Raw genomic sequence first — 21,199 nt, 5'->3', positions numbered from 1 at the left:
AAGAGCGAAACGATAATGTTCGATTATCGGTCTTATAGGCTCTCATTTTTTCATGACAGTGAGCTATATGGAATCCGGCGTGATATCTCCCGTGGATTTTGTGATGTAAACTCGACTTAGGCTTTGGCCGAGGATATATATGAAGCTCTTTTTGATCCAATTCTTTTTGTCTTGTTTTTCGTGATCTTTTCAATGCTGAAATTTTGTTAAGATCAAGACGTGCCTAAGACTATGTTTTGGATGTGCTATGGCCACTATGAGTTGTTGGTCCTACCTTTTGGGTTGACCAATGCTCCCGCTACTTTTCGATAGATGATGAACGATTTATTTCTTACATGTCTGGAAAAGTGGATTGTTGTTTTCTTGGATGACATATTGATTTACAATAGGTCATTGGAAGAACACATACATCATGTCATAGTCGTCTTGGAGATACATAGACAAGAGAAGTTGAATGCAAAGGAAGTGGACGAGATCCCTAACTTGGAGGACATGACTAGGTATATTCCTATTGAACTCGAGGTTAGGGATCTCTTCCACTTCCTTTGCATTCAATTGTGTAAGTGGAAGTGGAAGAGATCCCAACATGGAGGGCTGCTGTCCCAACTGTGTGTAGCAGAGAGGGCTGCCGTCCCAAAGATGTCTAGCAGAGAGGTCTGCTGTCCCAACTGTGTGTAGAAGATGTAAAATGCTGAAGTACTGTAGATGTAGGTTGCTGTAGAGAAAGGTGTGTAGTACCACTCCTGGGAAGAAGCACAAGTGCTACTGATCTAGAGGTGGCTGATAGCAGAAACTGGAGGTATGGAGAGATGTGCATGTTGTTGAAGCGAGTGTTGCACAGCAGAAGGCAAATGGATGCGTTTATGCTTGAGGTGTCAAAATACGCAGCGGAAATGATAACCAAATCTGAGACCACAAGAGCAAGTAGAGTGCAGAAAATAAACAGCACAAGAGAAGGAGAGAGAGAGGCGTATAACTCTTCTCTATATACAAGATCCCGAGGAAAAACTGAATACAATAGGTGGGGGGCCATGGGGCCATTTTATATGGCCCCATGAGTGCAGTCGGCCAATAGATGGACAGCCGACTGGACGTGAAATGCCCACGACCAGGAAATACAGCAGTCGGCCAGCATATCAAAGTCGGCCATCACTCGTGTGCAGTCGGCCAGCACAGCAGAGAGCAACTGGGACTGCCTGAGACCAGTCGGCCAGCATATGGTACAGCCGACAGGTCCTACACTGCCTCCCACACCCTGGAAAAATAGGGAAAAATGGGGAAAAAATATAGGGAGTGAGGAAAAATGATAAAACACCTATACAACCGCCACACCCACAACAGAGGCCCTGGTGTCTGATAAAGACAGGAGATGACTTCAAACACCCCCTCTCAGCTCCTGGCTGTGAAATCAACCCTAGGGAGCTAGAGTGCCGCCTGAGCGTAGCCTGAGGTAGAGACTTCGTGAAGAGGTCCGCCGCATTGTCCTCCGTCGAACAATAAAGTAGCAAGATGTCACCAGCCAAGATCTTCTCACGTACAAAGTGATACAGTATCTCTATGTGCTTGGTCTGGGCATGGAAGACCGGTTTCAGAGCAATAGCTATACAACTCTGGTTATCGCACTGGATGACTGTGGGCTCCTTCTGTGGAAACCCAATCTCGCCTAGCAGCCTCCGCAACCACACAACCTCGCAAGCAGCACCACAAGCAGCCCGGTACTCTGCCTCTATCAAAGATAGGGCAATAGTTGGTTGCCTCTTACTGCTTCAAGAAACTGCTCCTGAGCCGAGGGTAAAACTGTAACCTGAAGTAGATCTCCTCGTGTCTGGATCTCCTCCCCAACCTGAGTCACTCCAACCTTGGAGTTTGACTCCATCCTCTCCTGTGTAAAAGAGTCCTAGATCCTTCGTACTCTGCAGATACTGCAAGATATGCAATCCTGCGTCCCAATGAGACTTCAATGGCGTCTGCATAAAAGAGCTCAGCAGCCCCACGGAGAAGCTCAAGTCCAATCTGGTGTTCAGCAACCTGATCAATGAACCAACCAACCTCCGATACTGCGAGGCATCAACCGGCTCACAAGGATCATTAACGGTTAACTTTGTGTTTGGGTCCATCGGCGAAGTAATAGGCTTGCAATTCTCCATCCCAAAGGCCTCAAGCAACTCATGAACATACCGCTGTTGAGAAACAAAAAACCCCCTCTAGGTCTGCCAGATCTCCAATCCCAAGGAGAAGTGGAGTAAGCCTAAGTCGGTCATCTCAAACTCCTTTGACAAGGCAGCCTTCGTCACGCCAATGTGCTCCACATGACCGCCGGTGGTGAGAATGAGATCATCCACATAAAGGATGATAATCGTAACCATGTCGCGTTCCTGAAAGAGATACAGGTTAGGATCTGCAACCGATCTCTGAAATCCAGTCCGAACAAAGAAGGAATCAATCTTCTGATTCCAAGCCCTAGGAGCCTGCTTAAGACCATACAAGGCCTTACGTAACCTGTAAACCATCCCTTCTGATCCTGGAACAACAAAGCCTGGAGGCTGCTCAACATACACTTCCTCTTGTAGGTCACCATTAAGGAACGCAAATTTTACATCCATTTGATACACGGGCCACCTCTGAGAAGAAGCAAGGGCAAGAACGGTCCGAATCGTGGACATCCGTGCTGTCGGTGCAAAGGTATCCTCGTAGTCGGTGCTTGGCCGCTGAGCATAACCTTTAGCCACAAGTCTGGCTTTGTGTTTGTCCACTGACCCATCTGACGCATATTTGGTCTTAAAGACCTAGTTGACACCAATGACTGACCGTTTCGACGGCCTCGGTACCAACTCCCATGTGTTGTTCTAACTTCTTCTCGATGGCATCAAGTTCCACCTGCATGGCTTTCCTCCAAGTATCTTGTGAGAGGGCTTCCTTGACGGAAGTGGGCTCCTTGTCCCGCATAATACGAGACATCAGAGCATAGTTTACCTGAAGAAGCTCCGCTGTATTGCTTTTGTCTCGGACTGTGTGTGATCTTCGAGGGCCGTCCTCTGTGGTCCACTCGGAGGGTAACTCCGTGACACCTGACTCCCGAAGGGTGTCAAACATCCACCTAGGTACTCGAACAGATTGTGGAGCCTCTTGCTGTTGCGGGGGCACTACTCCAGCTGTGGGCTCAACCTCCTGTGCTGACTGAGGTTGATCAACTGGAGCAATGGTCTGGGAATCATCATCAGACCCTTCTGGATCTCCAAGAAGTGGCGGCTCCTCGACAGTGGTTACTGGAACATGCTCATCAAAGACCACATCCTGGCTGACAACAATCTCGTTCTTGTGTGGATCATACAATCTGTATCCCTTTGAAAGAGAATTATACCCCACAAATATAAGCTTGCGGGATTTGGAGTCAAGCTTCCCCCTCTGCTTCTTCGGAATATGTACATACGCATCACTTCCAAAAACACGGAAGTGCGAGACATCAGGTTTCCTGCCAAAGTATGCCTCAAACAGAGTCATATTAGGTACTGAAGTCGTTGGAGACCGGTTGAGGGTATGGACAGCCGTTGCCACAGCCTCTCCCCAAAGTGGACGAGGAAGATCACGATGCTCCAGCATGGTCCTCGCCATCTCCACCACAGTCCTGTTTTTGCGTTCTACAACTCCATTCTCTGAAGGTGATCTTGTATTGGCCAGTTCCCTCTTGATGCCATGGTCTGCACAAAATCTGAGAAATACAGTCGAGGAGAATTCACCCCCTTTGTCAGCCCTGAGAGTCTTTACTTGCAATCCAGACTCTTTCTCCACCATCACGTGCCAATCCTTGAACCGTGCAAAAGCTTGGTCCTTTTATGAAAGAAAGTAGACCCACGTGAATCTGGTACAGTCATCAACAAGCACCATAAAATAGAGAGATCCTCCCAATGATGGTGTCTGCTGAGGTCCACACAAGTCAATGTGAATCAGCTCCAACGGTTTCGAAGCCCGCCTGGAAGCCTGCTTCGGAAAGGATTCCCTGTGCTGCTTACCACGTATGCAAGAACTGCAACGTCCTTGCCTACTGCCAACATCTGGCAAGCCAACCACCATCTGGTCTCGGAAAGCTCGCCGCAGTGCGTCCACATTTAAGTGGCCAAAATGAAAGTGCCACAGATCTCCGACCTGAGAACCTGTCAACGAGGAGAGTGCAGAGAGCTTGTAGATACCATTCTCCACACCGCCTTCCCAAACAACTTGGCCAGTCTCACGGTCTCATAGAGCAACTGAATGCTCCTCAAGTTCCACCCGAAAGCCAGTCTTGCATACTTCATGCACCGACAGAAGATGAAAACCCAGAGCAGGGACGTAAAGAACACGGGAAGCATGCTTGCCCCCCTTCCCGTCGGGAATAATCTCCATCCGGCCCTCACTGTGTATCGGAATAGTGGAGTTGTCGCCAATAAAAATGCGTTCTGACTGCCGTTTCAGATCCAAAAAGAAGTCACGGGACGGAGTCATGTGCTTGGAAGCACCATTGTCAAGAATCCATTCCCGGGTATCCTTCGCGGTGAAGCCAACTGCCTCCTCGCTCGAAGATGATGAAGCATTGGAGTCCATCATCTCTAAGTGCACAAATGTAGGAGTCTTTGCAGCTGAGGCTGAAGAATCAGCACTCTTCCCAGTCCGCTTAGGACACTTCCGACACTTCCTCCAATAGTGGCCTTTCTCACCACAATCATTGCAGGATCGTTTGGCCTTCAGCTTCTCTCGTTCTGTGTCGGGCTTATTCTCAGAAGACTTCTCCGGTGAAGCCTTCCCTTTGCCCTTGTTGTTATTCCGGCCTTTCGATCGTTGGCCAGTTAAGGCCTCCGAACCTCCGCTGTGAGGAGGGTTCGTGAAACGTTCCTCCCGGTCCAAGACCATGGGCACAAGCTCCTCTCTGGTAATGGTGCTAAGCGTGCCACTCGTAATCAAAGAGGAGTAGAAAGCGGAATACTGAGCAGGCAAGTGGGACAGCAAAGTAATGGCCATGTCTTCAGATGATATCTCCTTCCCAGCCTGGAGTACTTCCTACTGAAGGGCGTGCAGCTTGTTAATGTGCTCCTGCATTGTCGACGACTTTGCAGGGTTCATAACCCACATCTGCACTTCCAAGGAGATCCTCTTCATGGGTGATACCCTGTTATAAAGAGAAGCCAAGTGCTACTTCATGCCTAAAGTGCTCATAAGCCTCTGATTATCTGTTGCATCCCCATTGACGGCTGCCCCTCGGAATAAACCTAACCTCAAATAATATATCGGCCACATTGTGACCTTTGGGGCCATAACAATGTCTATGTCTCTACATCTCATTAAGTATAAGGCCGCCCATTTCGATCCCCATACTTGATGACCCAGCAGACATGATTGAATCTCTCTTGGAACAAGCAATGTAATCTCCGATAAATCTTATAGCCTGTTGGGCATCACAAGATGGAATGCTCCTCCAGTCTCAATCTCTTGCATGTCGCACATTAGGCTTGAGATTTATGCCTGAAGATTTGTCAACTAATATGGACATATCTTTATCTATGAACCTGCACCTACTCTTTGGCGTAAGTAGGGATGTCACAGCAGTAAGAATTGATGATTTGAAGCTTTGTGAATATACTTTCCCAATCTAGATGGGAGCAATCCAACTCAATTCATGTCGTGTGGATATACACCTGCCAATTGCCATCTCTACTGATTATGTTCATTGCCTGTGAAACTAATTTATGGGATACCTGCTATAGTGTGGTGGGAGTTTGGGCCCATAGGAAGTCAGCCACCTTCCGACACAAGCAGACAACAATCTTTTTACCCCATGACCATTCTTTAATTATTTACATGGGTTTTACCAGTTGAAATTGTGGGTCTCAAACCTTCTGAAGCAAATTAGCAGAAGGAACAGAACTTGTTCCAACCAATTAAACAATATATATTTTTTGAAGTCATTTGAGAACATGCTAAGTCTTGAGATGCATTGTGCAGGCACATGTGGTTGGTTGTGTGCGCGATTTCATAAGGACAAATGTGGTTGGTTGTGTGCAAATTTCATAAGGACAAATCAGAGATTCGAACATAGGGCAACTGTTTAATGCTTATGTAAGAAAGATTTGTCTGTACATTGTAGCAGGTTGACGTAGAAAGCCCACACTAAGCTGTAAGTTGAAATGGCACATAATGATCTTAAGGTGGTTGTTTCATTCTTACAATGAAAGGTTGTTGCAGGTTCTTACCAAGGCTCTGCGTCTGCATCCAATGGTTCCAGGCCTTTGGATATATGCTGCTGCTTGGGAGTTTGAGCACAATGCAAACATAGTTGCAGCTCGAGCCCTTATGCAACGTGGGCTTCGCATGTGTCCTCAGTCAGAGAAACTGTGGCTGGAGTACTTCCGTATGGAGCTTGTTTATGCTGAAAGGTTGAAGGCAAATAATTTTGGCTCAGTTTTGAAAAGGAAAGCTCTAAAAGCTGATGAAAATGGAGATAGTGAAGATGATGATGAACTTATTCTGAGGATCGATGATGGTGATGATGAAATACATGGAGAAACTAAGTTGGTGCTTACAGAGCTCGAAGCAGGGATGGAAAACTCAAAAGTAGATGAGCTTGGTTACAGGCTTGCTGGTACCATTTACAGGAATGCTGTTGCTGCTCTCTCTTCAAATCCTGACTTACGCCTGAGCTTCATGGAAATAATACGGAAGTCAAGCTTTGCTCAAGCATCAGCTCTTGAGGATGAAATCTTGAAAAGTTTAGAAAAAGATTTCCCCATGGATGCAGGCTGCTGGGATTGGCAAGCAAGGTTCCGATTTGAGACCACAGGTCAAAGGGATGAGGCTATCAAGGTAAGGTGTGTTACCCAATGGATTTTTGTGCCATGGAATACTTAACTTTTTATACATATTTTCTGAAAATAGATCAATGTGCCAAACATTTTGTGCTCCCAACCAGCCAGCGCTCATGTGTGCATTTGTGTGTTCTAAATAGTGCTAGCCTTCAATCATGGCTGGGTCTGTCCTTCACCTCTGGAGAGGTGATATAAACTCACGTCGATGGATTTATCTTTGAAGATTTATCTATTATGGTGACATATCTTTAAGCGGAGGGACCCAAAACCTCTTGGAAAGGACCCCCCAAAATGTGGGGAACAATTTTGACCTGGCTGATCAGCAATAAATACCTGGCCCTTTGGGGAGCATCCACTCCCTCAGCAGCAGCTCTGCTCTCCGCTCCTGCAACACGCATTTGTCACAAGCACCTCAGCCCTTCTTGTTGGGGCACATGGGTGCAGAGAAATTAGTCATGTGTGATATGCAAGAAAAGGTCCTTGCTTGTCAGTGCTGTGTTGTAGAGTCTAGACAGCACTGGTCTCTTCTTTTTTGTAAGGGGCAACATGACAAATTTTGAGTGTCTCCACCTAGCTCCACTCTAAAGGAGATTAACTGCCCGATAAGCTGCTTCCCTGACCACTGAGTCAAAGAGAACATGCTTGCGTATGGTGGGATTGCGAATTGAGGCATTTGTCTTGAAGGCCTTCCATGAGGAAGGTCTGCACAGACACTGACACTGACACTGACACTCACAAAACAAAAACGCCAAACCCAAATCCAAACACAAACAAACAAACAAACAATATAAAAGAAATGCTCATAGGCAAGTCACATGCTTTTTATCGAGATTCAAGATGTTTTTACTTGATGTTTGCTGAAATAGTTTTTAGGGATTTATGATGCAGGTTTTTTAGGGATTCAAGATGTTTTTACTTGATGTTTGCTGAAATAGTTTTTAGGGATTTATATGCAGGTTTATGAAAATGCCTTGAGAGTTGTTTCTTCTATTGACATGCACGAGAGGTATGCCCAGTTTCTGAAGGAGGTTTTGGGTTTAGAATGCCCAAAAAATCAAGGCACTAGCATTGCATTGGAACATTGCAAAGAGGACAGACTCGAAGCAGCAACACATTTGCTACAGTTGTACAGCAGGGCCAAGGAAAGTGGTGTGCTTAGTCCATGCTTAGCAGAGGGTCATGTGACTGTTTTATTGAGGCTGGGTAAGCTGGATGCAGCAAGGCAATTATTGGAAGAACTGTGCTTGGGTGACTTCAGAACCTGTGCAAGGTTGTGGGCTATGAGGATCATGCTAGAAATGAAGAAAGAAGCGATTGTAGAATCGGGTTTAAGTAAGATTGCTGATCTTTGTGAGCAAAGTCTCAAGAAGATACCCATCACAGAAGTGAGAGATATATGGGCTATGGTAATGCTGCTTTCTCTTAACCATTTTGCAATTTGGCCAGTTTTGTTTTAGGATTTTATGCTGGGGTGTGTGCTTTGAAATTCTCTAAACGGTGCATCCATTGCTTGTTGTTTTTGGAAGTTTTATCTACTGATGACCTGTTCTTTTTGCATATTGCGCATCAACATTTTACCATGATAATCATGATAAGATAGGTTGGCTTTCTACTCTTGAGCCCATAATCCCGGATAGAAACTACTTGTGCAGCACAAAGACGCTAGCTCCAGTGTGTACATGAATTCCAAATTGAGGATCATTGTGCACTTAAGAAAGTTATGCTTGTTTCCTTGAAAGGTATCCGGATTGGGATGTTTCCCATCCACAACCTCAAGTTCTGTGGGCGTCAAGTAGTGGCTTGCCTCGTCCGTCCTTCCCGTGATAATTTGACTGTCTTGATCCTTTTTCTTCAAGTGGTGCCAATGTTACGTCTGAGTGTGTTGGGTGCCCTTGATTCGTACACTGCTTGAAACTTGGGAAGTTCTTTGTTCTCTAGTGTGAAAGGTCATGAATGAGCTCAAGAAGCAGTCAAGAGTATTTGTGGTTTCTGTCAATACTTGCAGGACCTTGTTTTGTTCTGAGCAGTGATCCCCCTTTTCTGATCTTCAGGCCTACGGCCTCCCTCTGTTTAGTTACTAAATTTCAGCAGTGACTTGTCTCTCCAGTTTTTGTGAGATTGAGTTGACTTGGGTTGCAAATTCTTCTGTGAGCTTCAACAATGAAGCAGACTTACTCCCAGTCAACACCTGCAAGTAGAAGACAAGCATAAAGACCAACACAGTTCAGACTAGGAAGCCCAAACCATAGCACTTAATGCAAAGCATCCTGGGGCTTGAGCCTAGACCAACACTAGGCAATGTGTCACCAGCCTGAACATTTCCTAGGATTTTCACATGTGGACGGGCTCTGGAGAACACAAGGATGCCCAAAACATCAATGAAGTACAAGCTTTGGGAATGGAGATTTATAAAGAACGAGAACCAGGCGCTCGGAACATGGCCATAGCACCCAGAACAGGACCTTGAGCACAGAAATTGCCAAAGTCCCAATGGCCAAAGTCCCGCGTGGGAAGCATGTGTGCCGAACACGAGGACAAAGAGAAGGCATTTGGCACAGAAACAGGCTCTTACATGGATGTCCAGAGTTACTTACGGTGTGGGAAGACAAGTTATTATATGGGCACCTCGGTTTTTAAAGGCATTCACACTCTTTTAAAAAGAGGCTTGATATTCTATAAATTGGGCACCCTGTGAGTGGTTTTTAACAATTGGGTAGAAGTGCAGCCCCCAACCAATCAATTGGTTTAGTGAGTTGAGAGAGAGAGAGAGAGAAGCTGGCATACTCGACATATCATGGCCTCAGCTGGTATACCTCTATATCAGCCAATCTCAATCTCAAGCTGGTGTGAGGATGTGCGAATTTGACCAATAGCACATCGTACTGCATGAGACAGGTGTACATCCATGTAACTGGGTCTGATCACAAAACCATCTGCTGTGAGCTGAAGAAAATGCTCTCTGTAGAAAGCCATCTTTGTGTCGGCTGTATCCATGTCCTCCTAATGTCCAGCTGAACTAAATCCTGACGGATGAGTCTGGTAATCTCTGTCCGTGTGAGAGTGAGAGAGGGTGCCTCCAGAGAATACTGGAAGGGAGGCAATCTGTCCATGCTAAAACCATGTGCCTGGAACCGAGATGTCATCTGTCCATACCAACAAGCCGTGTCTCCGTGTAAAGCTAACTGTCGGGAGGACTCAAGGGCGAGGCGTGCATATCTGTCTCGAGGGAGATCCCACAAGCCATGTATGTAGGAGACTGATCTCGTAAGAGCCTCAATCACCAGAGGGGCAGCCGCCAGCTCTGCTCGAATAATCTCATGAGGTACCAAGGCCTTGGCTCTAATAATCCTAGCAATCATAGATACCAAAGGCCTCTCCATACCTCTCCACCCTCCTGCGCTGTGATGGCCCACTGAAGGTCCCCATATCTGCACTCCATAAAGCATAGCTGATGTCACTAGAGTGTCAAAAAGCCAAAGTTTGGTTCGAGGTTCCTGAAACTGAACCTGCGAACACATCCTGTCCAAACCACCCAGGGCTGCATGTGCTCTAGTCAATCTAGTCTTTGCTGCTCTCCTCATCGAAAACACTGGCCCACTGAATACTACCCCAAGATATGTATATGCATCTGTATACTCCACAATCTCCTGCCCATATGTAAATGTGGGAGCTGATCGCCTAACCCACTGTGGCGTGGTGTTAAACACCATAACCTTGGTTTTGCCAAGGTTGACAGACAATCCACTATCATGTGCAAACTCATGTAAAGCATCTAGATGACGCTGCATACCCTTAGGGGAGTCAGAGATCAACACAATATCATCAGCATATAACAATAGTGAGATCCATGTACCTGCTAGCTGGGCTCCTCTGTCCCCCAATCTCTCAATGTAGTCAGAAGCCTCATCCACATACATACCAAACAATGAAGGAGATAACGGGCAACCTTGCTTCACTCCTATAGTGGAGTGAACCAAAGTAGAGACCCCCTCTGGGGTGCGTACCTGTCCTGCAACTGATCTATATAAAGCCATAATCCCCCATATGAGCTCTGTCGGTACCCCCATCTCCTATAATCGCCTCATCAATCTGGCTCTGGGCACTGTATCAAATGCTTTGGGGAAGTCCACAAAGCTACAATAAATCCGTCGCCCATGCGACCTGCCCTCCTCAATAATGGCCCGTAGAGTCAAGATGTGGTCAGGAGTAGAGAAACCTCTCCTGAACCCTGCCTGTCCCTCTGCTCGAATGCCCTCTCTCTCTGCCCATCTACTCAACTGCTGCTCAAGAATGGATGCATACAATCGTGCTAGTGTGTGACCAATCATAATAGTGCGATATTCCTTGGCTCCATAGGGTCCCCTGACTTGAAGATAGGCACGATGGTGGACATACTCCAAGTCTCGGGTAAGCCTTCACACACAGCACGATTGAACATCACTGCTAGAAGCTCTGCCAGCATGTCTCTCGCATGAATAAAGTGCTCAGCTACCAATCCATCATGATCATATGCTCTCCCAGTCTTCATCCTATCAATGGCCTTCCTTACCATCTCTGCGGTAAAGAAAGTACATGTTTGTGGGCATGGTGCTGGCGGGTCAGGAAAAGGTGTCTGTCCAGGAACTGTATATAGAGATGTTGCATAACTACCCCAGACCTCTGTAGAAGTGATGGCCAAAGCAGGGGAGGACTCATGAAACAAACGCCAAGCCTCCCTCGAATCCTGGCTCAAGAACAGTTGGTATAATTCATGCTCTAGCTGAGAGAGGAAGGCCCGCTTCTTCCTTCGCACAAGGCGCCGGAAGGCAATACGTGACTGTCGGTGAGTAGTGACTCCCAAAGCAACCTCCCGCTGCAGTCGGGGCTCTTGTCTCTCTGCACTCCTCATCATACCAGCTGTTCTGGGGCATACACCCAGAACGCTGTCTCTGTCCAGGCTGAGTATGTGGATATGCCTCTCTCGCTGCATCCTGTAAAGTCTCTGTCAGTATATGGGTCAGCTCCTCCAAAGGTCTCCCTGGCTCTTCTGTGTACAGACGTCTATAAATCCCATCTCTGTAGACAGCATCAGTCTCTGAAGTAAAAGTATATCGAGTGTGATCTGCCCCTCGTGTCCTCTGAGCTGTGGTAAAGTGAAAAGAGATGGTCAATGTCAACAATGCATGATCCACTACTACCCCAATGGGCCGAGATCCAACTGTGAAGTCCTCAATGCATGAAACAAAGCTCGGCACCATAACATAATCCACTGTGCTAGCACCATGTCTATGTGGAAAGCAAGTAAATCTAGTTGCTGACGGAAACCTCTGCAAGCCATTAAGTATGGCCAACCCATGTGCAGTCCCCATATCTACCAAATATCTCCCATACTCTGTGCACTCCACATCCTGTGAGCGTCTGTCTAATCCCATATCCAGAGTGTCCAACCCTCTCAGCATCTCCTCCGAGGTATCATAAAAGGCTGTTTGGCGGTTGCCCGTCCGGGCATTAAAGTCCCCTAACAGGATGATGTCTCCATCCCTAGAGAACTCCCATATGTCATCATCTAGCACAGAGAAAGGAGACTGCCCTCTAGGTGCTGCATATGTCGATGTACTAGGAGCAAAATAGCATATGGCAATATACAGGAATCTGCCTGTGTCGGCCCTCAGTCTCACCCACATATATCTGGCCTGATCATCTCTCCGAACGATGTGTAGAAGCGGTTGCAGCTCCTCCCTGAAAAGAACTGCCACCCCCCCTATCCTCTACTACTGTGTACCGATCTCGTCCCTACTCTGCAAGCTGTCTCCCATCTATATCCTGTCACATGTGGCATCATCTGACCAGGGGCCTGGTGAGTCTCCGAGTAGAAGACTATATCTCTATCTCTAAAGCTGTCCTCAAAGGCACCTACATCAAGTCCGAGGGATCCATTGCAGTTCCAGGCTGCCAGCTTTAATTTGGTCCCATAGGTCTCGCACCGTCATGTAGAGCGTCGCTCCACGATGACCACTTTCCCCTCTCTATAAAATGCTATCTTTCCCTTTTCTCTTGCCGCCCTAATCTTTGGCATGACTTCCTTCATATGTGCAAGCTGTGAAAGAGTAAGATCGTCACCAAGAAAAATGCCTGCATTCTTTAGAGTGGGTCGCCTCTTCAAGAACTCCGTCTTCGCCTCAATAGAGGGGAAGCGAAGTATAAGAGCTCTTTCCTTTGATGTTTCTCCGTTGCCTCCGCTTTTTTTGCCCACTCTCCAGGCTTTTGCGTGTGCCGGACTGTCAATCCCCATCAACACCATAAGCTCTTTCACCTCCTCTTCAACTTTATCCCCGTCTTTAAGGCCGGTAATCCTCACATGCAAAGCACGTGTACGTCTTCGTTGTTCCTCTTCCAAAGTCATGTTAATGATTGTAGGTGTAGGGGTTGTTATCTCCTTACCTTTACCCTTCTTGGCGACCTCTATCCACTTCTCCGCTTCATCCATCTTCCTTTGAGTCTTGGTGATGACTTCCACCCATGAGGAACTCTTTGCTTCGTGTTGCTTCTCTTCTTCTTTAATTGCCTGTACTTGTTCCTTGATAACCTTGAGCTCTTCTATCATGGATGGCTGAATTTCACCTTCTTCAAGTCCACCATTTGCCTTAGCCTCTACAAGCTCCCTCTGAAGAGCTGAAATTACGCCTTTGAGCGTGTTGACTTCCCCGTGAAGGTCTTTGACTTTTGCTATGAGGTCCTCCTTCTCCTCTTTCCACCGCTTACCTGTTAGATATGATAACTAAGCTATGAAGATTGATGAAAACATACTCAAGGTGGATCAAAGATTGTACAAGACATCATGAATTTGAGGGACAAAAATTAGTATATGCAGAAAATTGATATGAGATTAACACAAGAAGACACTAATTGTGATTAGACATGAACCAAACTTACATAATCACTTGATCACGACTTGTACCTTATTTAGAGACTCCTCTACCCTATTTTTAGTTACATGAGTTGCATGAACAACATGCACCAACCATTTGTAGGCTTTACACACCAACCACTGACCACTAGCCTATCAACCACATATTAATTTGGATTAATGAGTTGGGATTACATTTATCCAACAATCCCCCCTTAAGACCAACTTCTTACAAAACATGAATCAAGTCTAAGAAACCTCCTTGACACAATGAGTAAGAGTCCCCCCTTAAAAACAACATAGGGTAGTGTACTCTCCTCTATAACTCGTCAAGTTGGAACAACATAAGTCTTGACTCAACCACATACATGACATAATCTAAAAAGCATACTCCTCATCTACATCTTTTATACTAAGACTAGAACAAGGATTTGTTTCTTCCTGTTGGTTGACTTCTTCAACCACATGTGCCTTTGCTTGCTTTTGATCTTTTTGGTAGCACTTTGAGGATGGATGATTCGTCTTTCCACAATACTCACAAGGATGTTTGGAGAAACAATCATTTGTAAGATGATTTGTACGACCACAAATAGTACACTTCTTCTTTGCCGATGTCGAAGTAACAGTATATGCTTAAGGATCTATCACAGCCTTTGTAATCTTCTTATCTTCTTCCTGCAAAGAATTTATGATACTTTCCAAAGAAGGGACTGGCTCCTTCTCTTTAAGTACCGTCACAATTTGTCTAAAGCTTGAAGGTAAGCTTTTAAGCAGGATAGCAATAGCATCTTCTTCAGGAACAGGAGATTTAACATAAACCAACTGTGTTATTAAGCTCTTCAACCTGTTAATCAAAGCTGCTAAATTTTCATTACTCTCCATGGTTAGATCAAAGAGTTGCATCTTCAAACTGATCTTGGAATGCTTTGCCTTTGCACCAAAAGTACGTTCTAATAATTCCCAAGCTTCCATAGCTGACTCAACATCATCAATATAATGAATAAAATCATCTTCTAAAGCAGTAATGATAATACCAAGTGCTTGTTCATCTTTTTCTTGAAGTGCAGCCGTTGTAGCTCTTGTAACTGTAGCAGAAATACCAGCTTCATCTTCAGTAAGTGGCTTGATCATACTCCACAGATTTTTCTTCATGAGGTAGCCCTTCACCTTGATTTGCCAGGTATGGAACCCAGTTCCGTTGAATTTGTCGGGAAATTTGGAACTCATGATGATAAAATATGATGATTAATGTTGAGAACTTGCTCACATAGATGATTTAAATAACAAAAATATCATCAATATAACTCAAAATTGGTATCACCATATACTTGGAGCAGAAACTGCAGAAAAGGGGTGACTGCTCCGTATAGCAGCTACGATGGACCATATGCTCCAAGATTTTGTGTGCTGAATCTTCACATGATGGACTTGCATCACCTCAAAGGGATTGGCGCAATTCGTACGGACGACGGCGAATTGATTCAATGAACAGAAAAACGTCTGCGCTGATGGCGTTGATAAATTCGCACAGCTGCGATGAAATTGAGCGAAGAGCTTCGTATTGGAGCATGCATGGGAGCAAACCAACAAGGCTATAACAAAATATTAGGGTTTCATCCACTCAGGTGCACACATGGAATCAAACTACAGCAAGGGGTTCAAACAGAAAAAAACTGGCTATGGTGATTAAGAAATTAATTAGGGTTTTTGCTAATAAACTAAACCTAATTGAGTCAAGCTCTGATACCAAATGTTAGATATGATAACTAAGCTATGAAGATTGATCAAAACATACTCAAGGTGGATCAAAGATTGTACAAGACATCATGAATTTGAGGGACAAAAATTGGTATATGCAGAAAATTGATATGAGATTAACACAAGAAGACACTAATTGTGATTAGACATGAACCAAACTTACATAATCACTTGATCACGACTTGTACCTTATTTAGAGACTCCTCTACCCTATTTTTAGTTGCATGAGTTGCATGAACAACATGCACCAACCATTTGTAGGCTTTACACACCAACCACTGACCACTAGCCTATCACCACATATTAATTTGGACTAAGGAGTTGGGATTACATTTATCCAACATTACCCTCATTGAATCCATTTGGAGAAAGTTGGCTTTCTCCTTCCACCATCCCTCCATCTCCGCCTTCCATTTCTTCATCTCCTTTTCCACATTTGTTATCCTCTTGTTTGTGACCATAAAGGTCGCCTTCGTCGGGTTGCGCAAGGGGGAAGCCATGGAAGAAGCGAGAGAGAGAAATGAAATGAAATGAAATGTTATATTAACGTCTTCAAAAGGCCATAATGACCTATGAGACCAAAAGTTACATCATGGTGGATCTGATACAATGTCTGGATAAAAAAACCCAGAAAATGAAAAATAAAGATGATACTACTGGCACCTAGAAAATGAAACTGGAACTGGAAGGTACACTATGGAGGTACCTCCATCTCATAATATGTGCCGCATCGGACACTGGCGGATCTCCTCAATATCCTCTGTGGTCAGCACCCTGACTGGGTGTCTCGCATGCCTCGCAAGAATAATCCGAATCTGCCGCTGCAACCTCCGTCTATGCTGGGATGCCCTCCTCCGTAGTCGTGGGCGTCTGGACCACCCAAGCTCAATCGCACGATCAATCAGTGTACCCCTGGTGTGGGCGGTATCCATGTCCTGCTGCTGCTGTGGTCCATCTGGCACAGTGATGGCCGGACTAAAGAAGTCTGTAATGTGCCTCTGAGTCTGGCTCTCTGTGCGCCTAAGCAGGCTATCTCTATGTCTCCGCAGCTCAAGCAAGAACAATCCCAAACACCTCTGGTCCTGGTACCCCATGACTCTGGAAAGTGGTCCAAAACCCTCTCTGAATAAACAGTGGAAACGACCACGTATCTCATAGTATGCAGTACAATGGCATATATAATGCAGCTCTGTCTTTGGCTCCCCATGGCATACTCGGCATATCCTGGCCTCAGCTGGTATACCTCTATATCGGCCAATCTCAATCTCAAGCTGGTGTGAGGATGTGCGAATCTGACCAATAGCACATCGTACTGCATGAGACAAGTGTACATCCATGTAACTGGGTCTGATCACAAAACCATCTGCTGTGAGCTGAAGAAAATGCTCTCTGTAGAAAGCCATCTTCGTGCCCAGCTCCTCAGTCGGCTGTATCCATGTCCTCCTAATGTCCAGCTGAACTAAATCCTGACGGATGAGTCTGGTAATCTCTGTCCGTGTAAGAGTGAGAGAGGGTGCCTCCAGAGAATACTGGAAGGGAGGCAATCTGTCCATGCTAAAACCATGTGCCTGGAACCAAGATGTCATCTGTCCATACCAACAAGCCGTGTCTCCCTGTAAAGCTAACTGTCGGGAGGACTCCAGGGCGAGGCGTGCATATCTGTCTCGGGGGAGATCCCACAAGCCATGTATGTAGGAGACTGATCTCGTAAGAGCCTCAATCACCAGAGGGGCAGCCGCCAGCTCTGCTCGAATAATCTCATGAGATACCACAGCCTTGGCTCTAATAAGCCTAGCAATCATAGATACCAAAGGCCTCTCCATACCTCTCCACCCGCCTGCGCTGTGATGGCCCACTGAAGGTCCCCATATCTGCACTCCATAAAGCATAGCTGATGTCACTAGAGTGTCAAAAAGCCAGAGTTTCGTTCGAGGTTCCTGAAACTGAACCTGCGAACACATCCTCTCCAAACCACCCAGGGCTGCATGTGCTCTAGTCAATCTAGTCTCTGCTGCTCTCCTCATCGAAAACACTGGCCCACTGAATACCACCCCAAGATATGTATATGCATCTGTATACTCCACAATCTCCTGCCCATATGTAAATGTGGAAGCTGATCGCCTAACCCACTGTGGCGTGGTGTTAAACACCATAACCTTGGTTTTGCCAAGGTTGACAGACAATCCACTATCATGTGCAAACTCATGTAAAGCATCCAGATGACGCTGCATACCCTCAGGAGAGTCAGAGATCAACACAATATCATCAGCATATAACAATAGTGGGATCCATGTACCTGCTAGCTGGGCTCCTCTGTCCCCCAATCTCTCAATGTAGTCAGAAGCCTCATCCACATACATACCAAACAGTGAAGGAGATAACGGGCAACCTTGCTTCACTCCTATAGTGGAGTGAACCAAAGTAGAGACCCCCTCTGGGGTGCGTACCTGTCCTGCAACTGATCTGTATAAAGCCATAATTCCCCATATGAGCTCTGTGGGTACCCCCATCTCCTGTAATCGCCTCATCAATCTAGCTCTGGGCACTGTATCAAATGCTTTGCGGAAGTCCACAAAGCTACAATAAATCCGTCGCCCATGCGACCTGCCCTCCTCAATAATGGCCCGCAGAGTCAAGATGTGGTCAAGAGTAGAGAAACCTCTCCTGAACCCTGCCTGTCCCTCTGCTCGAATGCCAACTCTCTCTGCCCATCTACTCAACTGCTGCTCAAGAATGGATGCATACAATCGTGCTAGTGTGTGACCAATCATAATAGTGCGATAATTCCCTGGCTGCTCAAGAATGGATGCATACAATCGTGCTAGTGTGTGACCAATCATAATAGTGCGATAATTCCCTGGCTGCATAGGGTCCCCTGACTTGAAGATAGGCACGATGGTGGACCTACTCCAAGTCTCGGGTAAGCCTTCGGACATAGCACGATTGAACATCACTGCTAGAAGCTCTGCCAGCATGTCTCTCGCATGAATAAAGTGCTCAGCAACCAATCCATCGTGATCATATGCTCTCCCAGTCTTCATCCTATCAATGGCGTTCCTTACCATCTCTGCGGTAAAGAAAGTACATGTCTGTGGGCATGGTGCTGGCGGGTCAGGAAAAGGTGTCTGTCCAGGAACTGTGTATAGAGATGCTGCATAACTACCCCAGACCTCTGTAGAAGTGATGGCCAAAGCAGGGGAGGACTCATGAAACAGACGCCAAGCCTCCCTCGAATCCTGGCTCAAGAACAGCTGGTATAATTCCTGCTCTAGCTGAGCAAGGAAGGCCCGCTTCTTCCTTCGCACAAGGCGTCGGAAGGCAATACGTGACTGTCGGTGAGTAGTGACTCCAAAAGCAACCTCCCGCTGCAATTGGGATCTGGTCTCTCTGCACTCCTCATCATACCAGCTGTTCTGGGGCATACATCTAGAATGCTGTCTCTGTCCAGGCTGAGTATGTGGATATGCCTCTCTTGCTGCATCATGTAAAGTCTCTGTCAGTATATGGGTCAACTCCTCCAAAGGTCTCCCTGGCTCCTCTGTGTACAGACGTCTATAAATCCCATCTGTGTAGACAGCATCAGTCTCTGAGGTAAAAGTATATCGAGTGTGATCTGCCCCTCGTGTCCTCTGAGCTGTGGTAAAGTGAAAAGAGATAGTCAATGTCAACAATGCATGATCCACTACTACCCCAATGGGCCGAGATCCAACTGTGAAGTCCTCAATGCATGAAACAAAGCTGGGCATAGCCATAACATAATCCACTGTGCTAGCACCATGTCTATGTGGAAAGCAAGTAAATCCAGCTGCTGACGGAAACCTCTGCAAGCCATTAAGTATGGCCAACCCATGCGCAGTCCCCATATCTACCAAATATCTCCCATACTCTGTGCACTCCACATCCTGTGAGCGTCTGTCTAATCCCATATCCAGAGTGTCCAACCCTCTCAGCATCTCCTCCGAGGTATCATAAAAGGCTGTTTGGCGGTTGCCCGTCCAGGCATTAAAGTCCCCTAACAGGATGATGTCTCCATCCCTAGAGAACTCCCATATGTCATCATCTAGCACAGAGAAAGGTGACTGCCCTCTAGGTGCTGCATATGTCGATGTACTAGGAGCAAAATAGCATATGGCAATATACAGGAATCTGCCTGTGTCGGCCCTCAAGTCTCACCCACATATATCTGGCCTGATCATCTCTCCGAACTATGTGTAGAAGCGGTTGCAGCTCCTCCCTGAAAAGAACTGCCACCCCTCCTGATCCTCTACTACTGTGTACCGATCTCGTCCCTGCTCTGCAAGCTGTCTCCCATCTGTATCCTGTCACCTGTGGCATCATCTGACCAGGGGCCTGGTGAGTCTCCAAGTAGAAGACTATATCTCTATCTCTAAAGCTGTCCTCAAAGGCACCTACATCAAGTCTGAGGGATCCATTGCAGTTCCAGGCTGCCAGCTTTAATTTGGTCCCATAGGTCTCGCACCATCATGTAGAGCGTCGCTCCACGATGACCACCCTCCCTTCTCTATAAAATGCTATCTTACCCTTTTCTATTGCCGCCCTAATCTTTGGCATGACTTCCTTCATATGTGCAAGCTGTGAAAGAGTAATATCATCACCAAGAAAAATGCCTGTATTCTTTAAAGTGGGTCGTCTCTTCAAGAACTCCTTCTTCGCCTCAATAGAAGGGAAGCGAAGTATGAGAGCTCTTTCCTTTGATGTTTCCCCGTTGCCTCCGCTTTTTTTGCCCACTCTCCAGGCTTTTGCGTGTGTCGGACTGTCAATCCCCATCAACACCATAAGCTCTTTCACCTCCTCTTCAACTTTATCCCCGTCTTTAAGGCCGGTAATCCTCACATGCAAAGCACGTGTACGTCTTCGTTGTTCCTCTTCCAAAGTCATGTTAATGATTGTAGGTGTAGGGGTTGTTATCTCCTTACCTTTACCCTTCTTGGCGACCTCTATCCACTTCTCCGCTTCATCCATCTTCTTTTGCGTCTTGGTGATGACTTCCACCCATGAGGAAGTCTTTGCTTCCTGTTGCTTCTCTTCTTCCTTAATTGCCCGTACTTGTTCCTTGATAACCTTGAGCTCTTCTATCATGGATGGCTGAATTTCACCTTCTTCAAGTCCACCATTTGCCTTGGCCTCTGCAAGCTCCCTCTGAAGAGCTGAAATTACGCCTTTGAGCGTGTTGACTTCCCCGTGAAGGTCTTTGACTTCCGCTATGAGGTCCTCCTTCTCCTCTTTCCACCGCTTACCCTCATTGAATACCATTTGGAGAAAGTTTGCTTTCTCCTTCCACCATCCCTCCATCTCTGCCTTCCATTCCTTCATTTCCTTTTCCACATTTGTTATCCTCTTGTTTGTGACCATAAAGGTCGCCTTCGTCGGGTTGCGCAAGGGGGAAGCCATGGAAGAAGTGAGAGAGAGAGAGTTATGCTGCTGCCTTGGGGGCCTGAGCAAGGGTGGGTGGGATAGATAGCCTGGCCATTGCCAGCAGACCTGTGCGGCGTACAGCGAACAGGGCAGCAGGCGGGGGAAGCGAGCAGGGTGGCGGCGGCGGACAGGGCAGGGAGAGAGAGAGAGAGAGAGAGAGAGAGAGAGAGAGAGAGAGAGATTGCAGATCTGAAATTCAGAAAGTGCAGCCAAACCCTAAAACGCAGATCTGCGGCACGAACAGGGCAGCAGGCAGGGGAAGCGAGCAGGGTGGCGGCGGCGGACA

The 21,199-nt window shown here is 46.5% G+C and overlaps 1 protein-coding gene across 2 annotated transcripts in view; it reads left to right on the top strand.

The window, feature by feature from the left end:
• The window catches only part of LOC147628182 (U3 small nucleolar RNA-associated-like protein), a 67,869-nt gene that overhangs the window by 10,155 nt on the left and 36,515 nt on the right, over positions 1–21,199 (top strand). For both annotated transcript variants that reach the window (XM_086813225.1, XM_086813226.1), the window contains exons 2-3: positions 6,214–6,831; positions 7,790–8,239. In XM_086813225.1, the coding sequence (XP_086669351.1) occupies positions 6,214–6,831; positions 7,790–8,239 (1,068 nt within the window). The remainder of the gene's footprint in view (positions 1–6,213; positions 6,832–7,789; positions 8,240–21,199) is intronic.

This window comes from Cibotium barometz, chromosome 19, assembly GCF_041138505.1.
Source record: "Cibotium barometz isolate CiBa-2024 chromosome 19, ASM4113850v1, whole genome shotgun sequence".
Taxonomy (NCBI): domain Eukaryota; kingdom Viridiplantae; phylum Streptophyta; class Polypodiopsida; order Cyatheales; family Cibotiaceae; genus Cibotium; species Cibotium barometz.
Note: the sequence above shows the minus strand (reverse complement) of the source record. Positions and strands in the feature narration are given on the sequence as shown.